Source organism: Schistocerca nitens, chromosome 2 (assembly GCF_023898315.1).
Source record: "Schistocerca nitens isolate TAMUIC-IGC-003100 chromosome 2, iqSchNite1.1, whole genome shotgun sequence".
Taxonomy (NCBI): Eukaryota; Metazoa; Arthropoda; class Insecta; order Orthoptera; family Acrididae; genus Schistocerca; species Schistocerca nitens.
The window spans coordinates 1,047,523,337-1,047,535,861 of record NC_064615.1 but is presented as its reverse complement, the minus strand read 5'-3'; the positions used below and the strand labels follow the sequence as shown (position 1 = coordinate 1,047,535,861).

The following is a 12,525-nucleotide window of genomic DNA, read 5'->3' as shown; positions in this document are numbered from 1 at the left end:
CGTGTTTGGCGCCGTGCAGGTGAGCGCCACAATCAGGACTGCATACGACCGAGGCACACAGGGCCAACACCCGGCATCATGGTGTGGGGAGCGATCTCCTACACTGGCCGTACACCACTGGTGATCGTCGAGGGGACACTGAATAGTGCACGGTACATCCAAACCGTCATCGAACCCATCGTTCTACCATTCCTAGACCGGCAAGGGAACTTGCTGTTCCAACAGGACAATGCACGTCCGCATGTATCCCGTGCCACCCAACGTGCTCTAGAAGGTGTAAGTCAACTACCCTGGCCAGCAAGATCTCCGGATCTGTCGCCCATTGAGCATGTTTGGGACTGGATGAAGCGTCGTCTCACGCGGTCTGCACGTCCAGCACGAACGCTGGTCCAACTGAGGCGCCAGGTGGAAATGGCATGGCAAGCCGTTCCACAGGACTACATCAAGCATCTCTACGATCGTCTCCATGGGAGAATAGCAGCCTGCATTGCTGCGAAAGGTGGATATACACTGTACTAGTGCCGACATTGTGCATGCTCTGTTGCCTGTGTCTATGTTCAAATGGCTCTGAGCACTATGGGACTCAACTGCTGAGGTCATTAGTCCCCTAGAACTTAGAACTAGTTAAACCTAACTAACCGAAGGACATCACAAACATCCATGCCCGAGGCAGGATTCGAACCTGCGACCGTAGCGGTCTTGCGGTTCCAGACTGCAGCGCCTTTAACCGCACGGCCACTTCGGCCGGCTGTGTCTATGTGCCTGTGGTTCTGTCAGTGTGATCATGTGATGTATCTGACCCCAGGAATGTGTCAATAAAGTTTCCCCTTCCTGGGACAATGAATTCACGGTGTTCTTATTTCAATTTCCAGGAGTGTATGTGCCTAGCAATGTTTTTGAGGTTGGGAAAGTACGGTAACGTTTCAAGAGTCTTGTTAGTAAGTTCCTTTGAAATCAAAGAAAGCTCATTATATATTTAAATGAAACCAGATATAGTTCTCAAACAAAAATGGACGAAGCGAAATGAGAACAATTAGTTAGCCGTGTTGCTAGGGCCTCCCGTCGGGTAGACCGTTCGCCTTTTTTTAACGGATCAAAGTCATCTACGCAAGCAGTAGGTGATCGTGACCACCAAACAATGAGCCAGGGACTTCTCTTCGATGCAGCCTGAAACTGGACTAAAAAAATGCGTAATAAAATGCCATATAACATTAATAGCAAGGAAACGGATCTCCAAATGAAACACAGCTACTTAATATGAAATTAATATAATTATTCAGCAAAAGCATACAACTTACGCAACTTATCTCGATAGCGGAGAACAAAGGGGTTGGGGGGGGGGGGGGAGCGTTAGACAAACGAATGTACATACTACATTTTGTTTCACAGAGTTGTCTTTAAATATTTTAACTCATAGATACTTCTTTACAAAATAATTCATGAATAATTAAAAATACATAATCTAATTAGTATATCGTTTCTTTCAATTAATACACAAATTTATTTATATACGTAAAATTATATATATATATATATGTAGTTTCAGGCGTTAATTATAATTGGGGCTACTTTCGTTACACATTTATAAACATTTCACAGAGAAAGGCAAAATACTCAATTCTGTATTCTGAAATCGTGTCGCCAAAGAAAAACGTAATAAGACTCCTGTTTTCAACGGTCACATGAAAGCGTAAACGACAGAGTTATCACGGAATAAGAAATTAACTACAGTCTCTCAACGAAAAGCAGGCGACTCGACCGATGTTATACCTGTAAGATTCTATACAGATTATGCGAAGAAACCTGCTCCCTTCTAGAAACAGTTTATCGTAAATCGCCGGAGCAATGAAGCGTTCAGAGCTAATGGGAAAAGGCGCGGGTTGTAACAGTTTTCAAGAAGGGTCGTGAGTAGGTGCGTATATCGCAAATGTAAATCTGCTGTAGGATTATGTAAGTCATTTTATTCGAGTGCACTGTGACCTTTTCGAAAACAAAATATCTCCTCTGCACGAATCAAAATACATTTCGAAAACAACGATTTTGTGAAACTCAGTTCGATCCGTTCCTCCCAGATTGTTGACTCGACTTCCGAAGGCGTTTGATACATTTCTACACGTTGACCTAGTGAATAAATTACGAGATTACCGAATACGGAATTACGCTTGTGATTTTCTTGCAGGCTTCTTACCGGGTAGAACTTCGCACGTCATTCTTCACAGGGAGAAAATGCAAGAAGTGAAAGTAACTTCAAGGGAATGTTGAAGTCATTAACCGTTCAAGGTGATCTGGTGAATATCGTCGGAAGCTCAGTGAGGCTGCTTGTGGAGGCTGCTGTTGTGTATAGGGAAGCAGCAACGCCAGAAGATTGACTCAGAATGCAGGAAGACCTGTCGATAATCGACCCTTAGCGCAACTGGCAGCTACCCTCAAACAAATGCTGATCCGCTGGAAGAATCGTAAAGAAATATAGCTCCTCTACGAAACAGGTATCTTACAAATCCTGACTAATCGTCAGTCTGGAACGCTTACCTGTAGGGATTGTTAGGGGCACATTTGGTACAGGCTCGTTTAGTGGACGTGACATGCTCACCAGTCTCCAGTGGTAGGCGCGTAGATGGTATATATGATACGTAAGTACTTCAGAACTTCAGTTACAAATGTCACCCCACCGTAAGAGCTTAACAAGAGTGGCGCATTGTGAGAAGAGAGTACATGTTCCGGGTTTACTGCAGACACTGTTGTGCTGCGGTACAGATAACAGCTAGGGATGGGAAAAACCGACCAGTTAAAAACGACACCGGTATTTTAATTGTGAATAACCGTTTTTTTCGGTATTTGAATGGTCTCGATTATAACAGGTGTTATTTTTTTACTAACAACTGGGTTGTTGTTGTTGTTGTGGTCTTCAGTCCTGAGACTGGTTTGATGCAGCTCTCCATGCTACTCTATCCTGTGCAAGCTTCTTCATCTCCCAGTACCTACTGCAACCTACATCCTTCTGAATCTGCTTAGTGTATTCATCTCTTGGTCTCCCTCTACGATTATTACCCCCCACGCTGCCCTCCAATGCTAAATTTGTGATCCCTTGATGCTTCAAAACATGTCCTACCAACCGGTCCCTTCTTTTTGTCAAGTTGTGCCACAAACTCCTCTTCTCCCCAATTCTATTCAACACCTTCTCATTAGTTATGTGATCTACCCATCTAATCTTCAGCATTCTTCTGTAGCACCACATTTCGAAAGCTTCTATTCTCTTCTTGTCCAAACTATTTATCGTCCATGTTTCACTTCCATACATGGCTACACTCCATACAAATACTTTCAGAAACGACTTTCTGACACTTAAACCTATACTCGATGTTAACAAATTTCTCTTCTTCAGAAACGCTTTCCTTCCCATTGCCAGTCTACATTTTATATCCTCTCTACTTCGACCATCATCAGTTATTTTACTTCCTAAATAGCAAAACTCCTTTACTACTTTAAGTGTCTCATTTCCTAATCTAATTCCCTCAGCATCACCAGACTTAATTTGACTACATTCCATTATACTCGTTTTGCTTTTGTTGATGTTCATCTTATATCCTTCTTTCAAGACATTGTCCATTCCGTTCAACTGCTCTTCCAAGTCCTTTGCTGTCTCTGACAGAATTACAATGTCATCGGCGAACCTCAAAGTTTTTATTTCTTCTCCATGAATTTTAATACCTACTCCGAATTTTTCTTTTGTTTCCTTTACTGCTTGCTCAATATACAGATTGAATAACATCGGTGAGAGGCTACAACCCTGTCTCACTCCCTTCCCAACCACTGCTTGCCTTTCATGCCCCTCGACTCTTATAACTGCCATCTGGTTTCTGTACAAATTGTAAATAGCCTTTCGTTCCCTGTATTTTACCCCTGCCACCTTCAGAATTTGAAAGAGAGTATTCCAGTTAACATTGTCAAAAGCTTTCTCTAAGTCTACAAATCTAGAAACGTAGGTTTGCCTTTCCTTAATCTTTCTTCTAAGATAAGTCGTAAGGTCAGTATTGCCTCACGTGTTCCAATATTTCTACGGAATCCAAACTGATCTTCCCCGAGGTCCGCTTCTACCAGTTTTTCCATTCGTCTGTAAAGAATTCGCGTTAGTATTTTGCAGCTGTGACTTATTAAACTGATAGTTCGGTAATTTTCACATCTGTCAACACCTGCTTTCTTTGGGATTGGAATAATTATATTCTTCTTGAAGTCTGAGGGTATTTCGCCTGTCTCATACATCTTGCTCACCAGATGGTAGAGTTTTGTCAGGACTGGCTCTCCCAAGGCTGTCAGTAGTTCTAATGGAATGTTGTCTACTCCCGAGGCCTTGTTTCGACTCAGGTCTTTCAGTGCTCTGTCAAACTCTTCACGCAGTATCTTATCTCCCATTTCGTCTTTATCTACATCCTCTTCCATTTCAATAATATTGTCCTCAAGTACATCGCCCTTGTATAAACCCTCTATATACTCCTTCCATCTTTCTGCCTTCCCTTCTTTGCCATAGCAGCAGTGCTAAATTTTTTCGTTCTTAAATAAACCTATTTTTAAAAAGAACAAGTAACTTTATATGTAAAATTTGCATTGCTTTGAAATATTGCGGTATTATAGAAAATGGGGAAAGCGATTCAGTGCTGTTTTAATAGCAATGCCGACAGAAAAGAGATGCAAACATATGGCTTAAGACTTGGTATAGTATTGCCGAGACAATAATGCTCCTGTTACCACGTGGTGTGGCCTGTTACGTGGTATGCGTGTACATGCAGTGTGCGAGGTCTGCCCCCATACGATCTATCTGGTACTTTCTCACTGTCGTCGTTGAACATCAGTTGTATTACATAGTGGCACCATCCTACCTAGTCTGGAAGTTTTTACAAAGTACGGCATCAGTGACATACAATGTTCCACTTGCTTTAAAATAATAACAATGGGAGTATCGACAACAAACTTGTGACAAAATATGACGAGAAAACTTAAAACTTAACAGTTCAGTCACAGTTTCCAATAGAAATAGAAAGCAACTGATCTGCTGCATGCGTCTACATAATATGCCTTAGATCGATTGTAGCCCTTGAAAACAGACAAATTAACAAGAAAACTACAGTTCTTCAACCTGTTTTCGCCCTTTAGCACTGACTATTTTTAATGTCCAAATAGTGGTGTTATCCCATATTGAAACATGATTTTTGAGAAGAGTTTCAAATAATTAGTATCGGTAGGAGAATGTTGGCGATTTTTTGTAGTAGTCAACCACTTGTCACTTTTCGAAAAGAGGATCGAAAGGTGGACAGAAAAAGTTTTCTTCTGATTCCCTATTTAATTTAACATTTTGGTTTTTTGTATCTTGAAACTGAAGGAGTCAAAAGATTTGAATCTCTGTTTGATTTCTACTTTTATTACAGGAAATAATAGGAATAAAAAACCGAAAAACAGTTATTTTAGAAACCGGTTATTCTGAGGGGTTTTAATATTCCGGTTAAACTGACGTTGAAGAAGATCGATATAACCAAAAACTGGATGTTTCAGTGATAACCAGTATCTCTGATAACAGTTGCGTCACGGTATGCGAGAAAGATGGCGCGGTAATTGGAAACGTGCTTCGAAGTTAAAGTAGGCGAGACACTACGATTATTGCATGCAAAACTTCTACATTTCACACAGATTAACAGTGAAATTCTGGCTGTATACAGGGTGGTCAAAAACAGTCTGAAAAGCTTGTAAGGGTGTTGCAGGCGAATCTGTACTGAGAAATAACTGTCAGGAAATAAATTCGATACGTTCCGCCGTTTCCGAATTATTTAGCATTGCAGCTAGGCACTGAGATCTTGGCGCGCGCAAATTCAAGCACATGCGTGCTCTAAAATGAGGTGATGCATAGAGATCTGTGGATCCGTGAGTTACTACTTGTTGAAATGATTATTACCAGTTACAATGCGCCTTTTTTAATATAATGCATTTAAGCTAGATGAGAAAAAGCTACTTTCGTTAAGTTTGAGGAAATCAAACAAACAACATATCTGGCAACACCGCCACTGGCAGGCCGCTTGAATTTGCGTGCGCAGCGACCTGATTCGTTAACTTCAATGCTATATAACACGGAAACGGCGTAATCTATCGAATTGTTGTCTTAACAATTATTTCTCAGCACAATCTCCCCTGAGACACCCTTAAAAGCTTTTCGGTCTGTTTCTGACCGCCCTATACACAGGGTGATTTTTTCCACCGTTTAAAAGCTCTAGGAGCTGACCGTTGGAAAGATACGGAACGAAAAAGGTCTGATGAACTTAAGTTCGGAAATGCATATTTCCATGCTAGAGACCATTCATTCAATCATACATTGTTACAGAGACTACGGTCTAACACGCGCTGTACCATGCACCTACAGTTACAATATGTAGCCGGCCGGGGTGGCCGAGCGGTTCTAGGCGCTACAGTCCGGAACCACGCGAGTGCTACGGTCGCAGGTTCGAATCCTGCCTCGGGCATGGATGTGTGTGATGTCCTTAGGTTAGTTAGGTTTAAGTAGTTCTAAGTTCTAAGGGACTGATGATGACCTCAGAAGTTAAGTCCCATAGTACTCAGAGCCATTTGAACCACTTTTTACAGTATGTGTTGAAAATGGTTTCCATGTGCCTCAACGCATGCGTGTACGCACCGTAGCGTGTTCCGTCTCACAAGTTCACATCGGCCAGGCTGCATCCGAACAATGTGAAAGGCAGCATGAATACGCTGTTCCAGTGTCTCCACATCTGGAATGGGCTCTGTATACACGATACTTTTTTGAGATAGCGCCATAACCAGAAATCGCGCGGGTTGAGATTCAATGAACGAGCAGCCCACGCAACTGGACCCCCTCGTCCGATCCATCGACCAAGAAAGACACGATTGAGATGCGTCCGGACGTTGACGGCGAACTAGGCTGGAGCACCATCATGTAGCAGCCACATAACCCTTCGAATCATCAATAGCACTTTCTCCAGCAGGGGAGGCAGAGTCACCCGCGAGAAACGCCGATAGTTCCAGTCTGTTAGGCGACGTGGAAGGAAGACTGGTCCCGAAATGCAGTCACCAATTATCCTGGTCCACACATTCCTGCTGCACCGATGCTTATGATTCACTGTCATCATACCATTGGGGGGGGGGGGGGGGGTTGGGTTGTTTGGGGAAGGAGACCAGACAGCGAGGTCAACGGTCTCATCGGATTAGGGAAGTACGGGGAAGGAAGTCGGCCGTGTCCATTCAAAGGAATCATCCCGGCATTTGCCTGGAGCTATTTAGGGAAATCACGGAAAACCCAAATCAGGATGGCCGGACGCGGGATTGAACCGTCGTCCTCCCGAATGCGAGTCCAGTGTGTCATACCACGGGGGTTCTGCATACTATCCCATGGATGACTTATGAAAGTTTAAGACACCACTCCGCGTAAAGGTGGTCTCATCTGTGAATAAGATGGATGACACAAATCTCCGAATATTGGTTGCCTGGTGAAGAAATCAGTGACAAAACTGCTCCCGATGTGGAAAGTCTGTCGCTAGTAAGCCCTGCACACGCAGTAAGTAATAAGGCTAGTAACAACTATCATAGAGAATGTTCCACACTGTCGTCAGGCTTAGCCTGTACTGGCGGGCCGGCTGCCTGGTAGTGACACGAAGGTCGCCTTCCATAGTGTTAACCACATTTTTCTTCAAGTCTGGTGTCCGAACATTCCGGGTACGTCCTACATGATTTCCTGCTTCCTGAAGCGACCCTGTCTCAGACAAACGGAAAAACGCTGTTGCAAGCATTGAATGCAGGGGTTGTTGTCGGTGGGAGTAGGTCTCCTGATACAACCTTGCTGCCCGCCGTTCGTCGCCATTTGCCTCTCCGTAAGTAAACACTATGTCGTCAAGCTCTCGACTCGAATACGAAACCATTGTGTACGTCGGTGTATCACATTCACTACAAGGTAAGTCAGCAAGAGAAGTGAATGGGGCACAACATTACCAATTACTATGGCAGGAGAAGGCGCTAGGGCATGAGGAAACTAGCATGAAAACCATGCATTTCCGGACTTAAGTTCATTAGATCATTTTTGTTCCGTATCCTCTCATCGATCGATTTCTAGAGTTTGTACGCTGTAGAAAAAAATCACGCTGTAGCTCAAAACATCGACTACAGACGACAATGCCTAGACAATCGAAGAACTGATTCGCAGCAGTCACGGAGTACAGAGGTTTTCCACCGATGAGGACGCCCACACAGCGGTTCTGCAATGGCTGAGTGACCAAAGAGCAAATTTCTATAGTCGAGAAACTGAACGCTTGGTAGAACTTTTCACTGCATGATCTTCTACTATTGATTTATCCGTATTCCGCAGACGACAATTGCTTTTGTGCTCCTTAAGGCGGGTGTTAACGCTCCATTTTGTAATTACTGTGAATACCTTAAACTGAGAAGAAAAGTGGCCGCATATTTCAAGACAAGCGACGAGTATGTAAAATGCCTTGTACTTGCCAGCGTACACAGGAAATGCAAAAACATACTGTGGTTTTTTCAAGAACTAATGTCTGGTTCAAATGGCTCTGAGCACTATGGGTCTTTACTTCTGACGGCATCAGTCCCCTAGAACTTAGAACTACTTGAACCTAACTAACCTAAGAACATCACACACATCCATGCCCGACGCAGGATTCGAACTCGCGACAGTAGCGGTCACGCGGTTCCAGACTGTAGCCACTCCAGCCGGCTAATGACTGGTATGCTAGGATGTACAGAGAGGCCATAGAAATTCAAAAGCCCAAAATCAACTTTAGCGGAAGAAAAGAAGGATTGAAATAAGACATTGTGGACCTTAGTGCTAAATAAAACTAATAGCCCCAAATTTCCCCCACTACAAGCTCCACAATATACGTCGACTATATTCCGCGATGTTAGGCAGCGATCTGACGACGTCACGAACCGACCGCTGCGTGGATACGTGTAAACAGTTCGGTATGCTGCGCTTATTTGAGACTTTAACTGATTTTTAAGTGGTTAAATCCTCTAAAGATCTCTCCAGCGTTGGAAGACGAAACGTTAGGCAAAGAATTACGTCTTGGAACAAGACCTGATGCCCGTAAAACAAAAATCACGATGATCTACAGATGATTACTTTTCACAATTAAAATTCCTACTTGCAGTTCCTTTGTCGACTACAGTATGAGCATTATCGTACACAATTATGGAACACAGATTGCAATTTGCAGCATTCTGAATCTCAAAATTAAACTTACAGCTTGATTACTACATTAACTAACTATTGGATCTTTTGAGTTTCTTCTCTGTTTAAGAGATTTCGTTTCCGATGTTACACAATACCAAGGAGGGCGAAACTATTTTAATTGATAGTAGTAGTAACAGCAGTAACGCCCATCCTGCCGTAAGTCTGTTCCCAGGATCACGTTACGAAAATAAATATGTAACTTATGAATGCCTCGACGGAAGACGTGGCTGAAAAGGATCGAAATCTTGTTTATGGAAATTAACAAATATTATACAAGTCTCCCGTTGCCGTTATCCTTATTTACATTCAATTACTGCACACTGACATGTTCTAGAGTATCCATATAGCATAAGCTTAAATAGTGGTAAGTATGTTCTCATATCGCACCATAAATTTAAAGAGATACAACGCCTGTCTATTATTGTGCAGACCAGTAATTTTCAAAAAGCTTCGGTAGGAGACAATAGTTGTACTAACGCGTCATAAGCTGGTTCACAAGAGAGTCACATTTATAACAGTTACCTGGAATGGCGGTTGTTAACGTCCGTGTATGTTAGTGCTTTGCTGTAATTTAATTCGATGTGGTTCCTTTGTCATTCTCAAGTCAGGTGACGATTAGGAAACTGCTCCTGCATCGCACGTTGGTGGCCTTCCTTGAGATCTCCGGTACAATCACCTTGCGACCTCTACACTCTCCTACAGCAATGCCGCCAAGGACGAAGGTTATGCGACGCCGAAATACTTTCTCCCGTCTCTGCCGGACATTAGACACGTACTTAAGCGGGAGCAGCGACCACACAGCCACACCACACCCACCTCCCCCGTTGCCAGGACAGCTGCAGCAGTCGCCCGATATGCAGAGTGTCGCCGTCCTCGCCTGCCTGCTGGCCGCCGCCCACGCCGGGCTCCTAGCGCCGGCCCACCTCCCCGCGGCTCCAGCGCCGGCGCCGGCCCACGCCGTCGTCTACGACCACTACGCGCCGCCCAGCTACAGGTTCGACTACGCCGTGGCCGACTCGCACACGGGCGACGCCAAGACCCAGTTCGAGCACCGCGACGGCGACCGCGTGACCGGCGCCTACAGCCTCATCGACGCCGACGGCACGACCCGCATCGTCGAGTACACGGCCGACGACCACAACGGCTTCCAGGCGGTCGTGAAGCGCGTCGGACACCCGACGCCGGCGCCGCCCAGGGCCGTGGTCGTGGCCGCCCCCGCTCCGGCCCCCGCCGCCCACGCGCCTGTGTACGCCGCCCCCGCCCCTGCTCCAGCCCCCGTCGCCCACGCCGCTGTTTATGCTGCCCCCGCCGCTCACGCTCCGGTGCACGCCGCCCCCGCCGGCCTCGCAGCTGTCCTGGCCGCCCCCGCTCCCGCCGCCCACGCATACGCGTACCCGGCACCAGCGCACGGTCCCGCGCCTCACCACCTTTAGGCGTGACGCCCATCAGAATTCATCGTTTTTCTCCGCATAGTTGTCCGTAAGAGAGTTGTATCATTACATAAACGACCCGTCGCCATCTCGCATACAACTTCAGCACTGTTGACTCATCACTCTTTTATCGTCCATTACCATGTATTTTCCAAAACGAGCATGTAATGTAAAATAAACTATATTTTCTAAATTCTGTTGTTAAAATTTATTTACTAATTTTTGCTGTTTTCTGTTTGATTTCTAACCTATCATTTCTTTTACGCAGTCTGGAACAGCGCGAGCCGGCCGCGGTGGTCTTGCGGTTCTAGGCGCTACAGTCCGGAACCGCGGGAGTGCTACGGTCGCTGGTTCGAATCCTGCCGCGGGCATGGATGTGTGTGATGTCCTTAGGTTAGTTAGGTTTAAGTAGTTCTAACTTCTAGGGGACTGATGACCTAAGATGATAAGTCCCATAGTGCTCAGAGCCATTTGAACAGCGCGACTGCTGCGGTCGCTACGGTAGGTTTATTGATGTGCGGTTTTCACAGAAAGGGTTGATAGTTAGATGCTCGTATTTTTAGCCAATAAACAGATTGTAATAATGCTTCGAAAGTGTATTTTTTGTGCAAACAGACACTTTTTCAAATGGAACAATACCTTTTGGCATTAACAAACTAAAAGTAGGTTAAATTAGAATTTCAGTGGTGTATGTTGTAGATTTCTAGTGCGAGTCGTTTACAAGATATTGTGTTTTGAAAAGTTCCAGGCCGACACGTGTTTGCGCCATGCAACCTGCGTAACTGTTAGGTATGATGTTACGTTTGCTTGCCGGCCGGTGTGGCTGAGCGGTTCTAGGCGCTTCAGTCTGGAATTGCGCGACCGCTACGGTCGCAGGTTCGAATCCTGCCTCGGGCATGGATGTGTGTGATATCCTTAGGTTAGTTAGGTTTAAGTAGTTCTAAGTTCTAGCGGACTGATGGTCTCAGATATTAAGTCCCATAGTGCTCAGAGCCATTTGAACCATTTCTTTTACGCCAGCGTAAAGAGAGAATTTTTTACAACTTTATTCCGCTTTTTCGCTTTATTCAAGTAAAAAAAAAAAAAGGTTCAAATGGCTCTGAGCACTATGGGACTCAACTGCTGTGGTCATCAGTCCCCTAGAACTTAGAACTACTTAAACCTAACTAACCTAAGGACATCACACACATCCATGCCCGAGGCAGGATTCGAACCTGCGACCGTAGCAGTCGCACGGTTCCGGACTGCGCGCCTAGAACCGCGAGACCACCGCGGCCGGCTATTCAAGTAAAGGTAAGGAGTTTTTCTTAGTTAGTCCTAAGTGTAACTCAATACAAAAGTTAAACAACACAGTGCATTTTGGCAACAATGTGCTACAGATTTAGTAACAATGGGGTGTAGATTATCCCACAGCGTAAATTTTTCTTTACATTGAAGTACAAGCCTTTTTAATGCTTTTTAATGGACAACATAGAATTCACTACACAGGATGCAAGGACTTGGAAACATAACTATGTCGAAAAGATTTTGATACTGTTTCTGTGGTGCTCATAAAAAGGGGGACAGCGTTACTGGTATTTCTCAAATGGATTTAAGTAGATCACTGCTTCCAGAAACCAATCAGCTCCATTCGAGCAAAGAACGAAAGATGAATCTTCATTCTAAGTAGGGTAAATGAGTTACGTGGAAGTTCACATTACCGTGTGACAGACAAAGTCTAAGTAAAAGAGATTATGCAACTTGTAACATTTATGTCTTAAGTGAGGTGTGATGTTTATGCCTAACAAATAACCGTTCTTTCAAGTGATGTGCTGCCTGCGTATCTGAGTACGTGTA

General features: G+C 44.6%; 1 protein-coding gene across 1 annotated transcript in view; it reads left to right on the top strand.

Moving 5' to 3' along the window:
- The window catches only part of LOC126235529 (skin secretory protein xP2-like), a 29,100-nt gene extending 18,218 nt beyond the window's left edge, over positions 1 to 10,882 (top strand). The window contains exons 2-3 of the mRNA XM_049944247.1: positions 9,327 to 9,415; positions 10,186 to 10,882. Coding sequence (XP_049800204.1) covers positions 9,327 to 9,415; positions 10,186 to 10,692 — 596 coding nt within the window. The 3' untranslated portion in view covers positions 10,693 to 10,882. The remainder of the gene's footprint in view (positions 1 to 9,326; positions 9,416 to 10,185) is intronic.
- Positions 10,883 to 12,525: the final 1,643 nt, after the last annotated feature.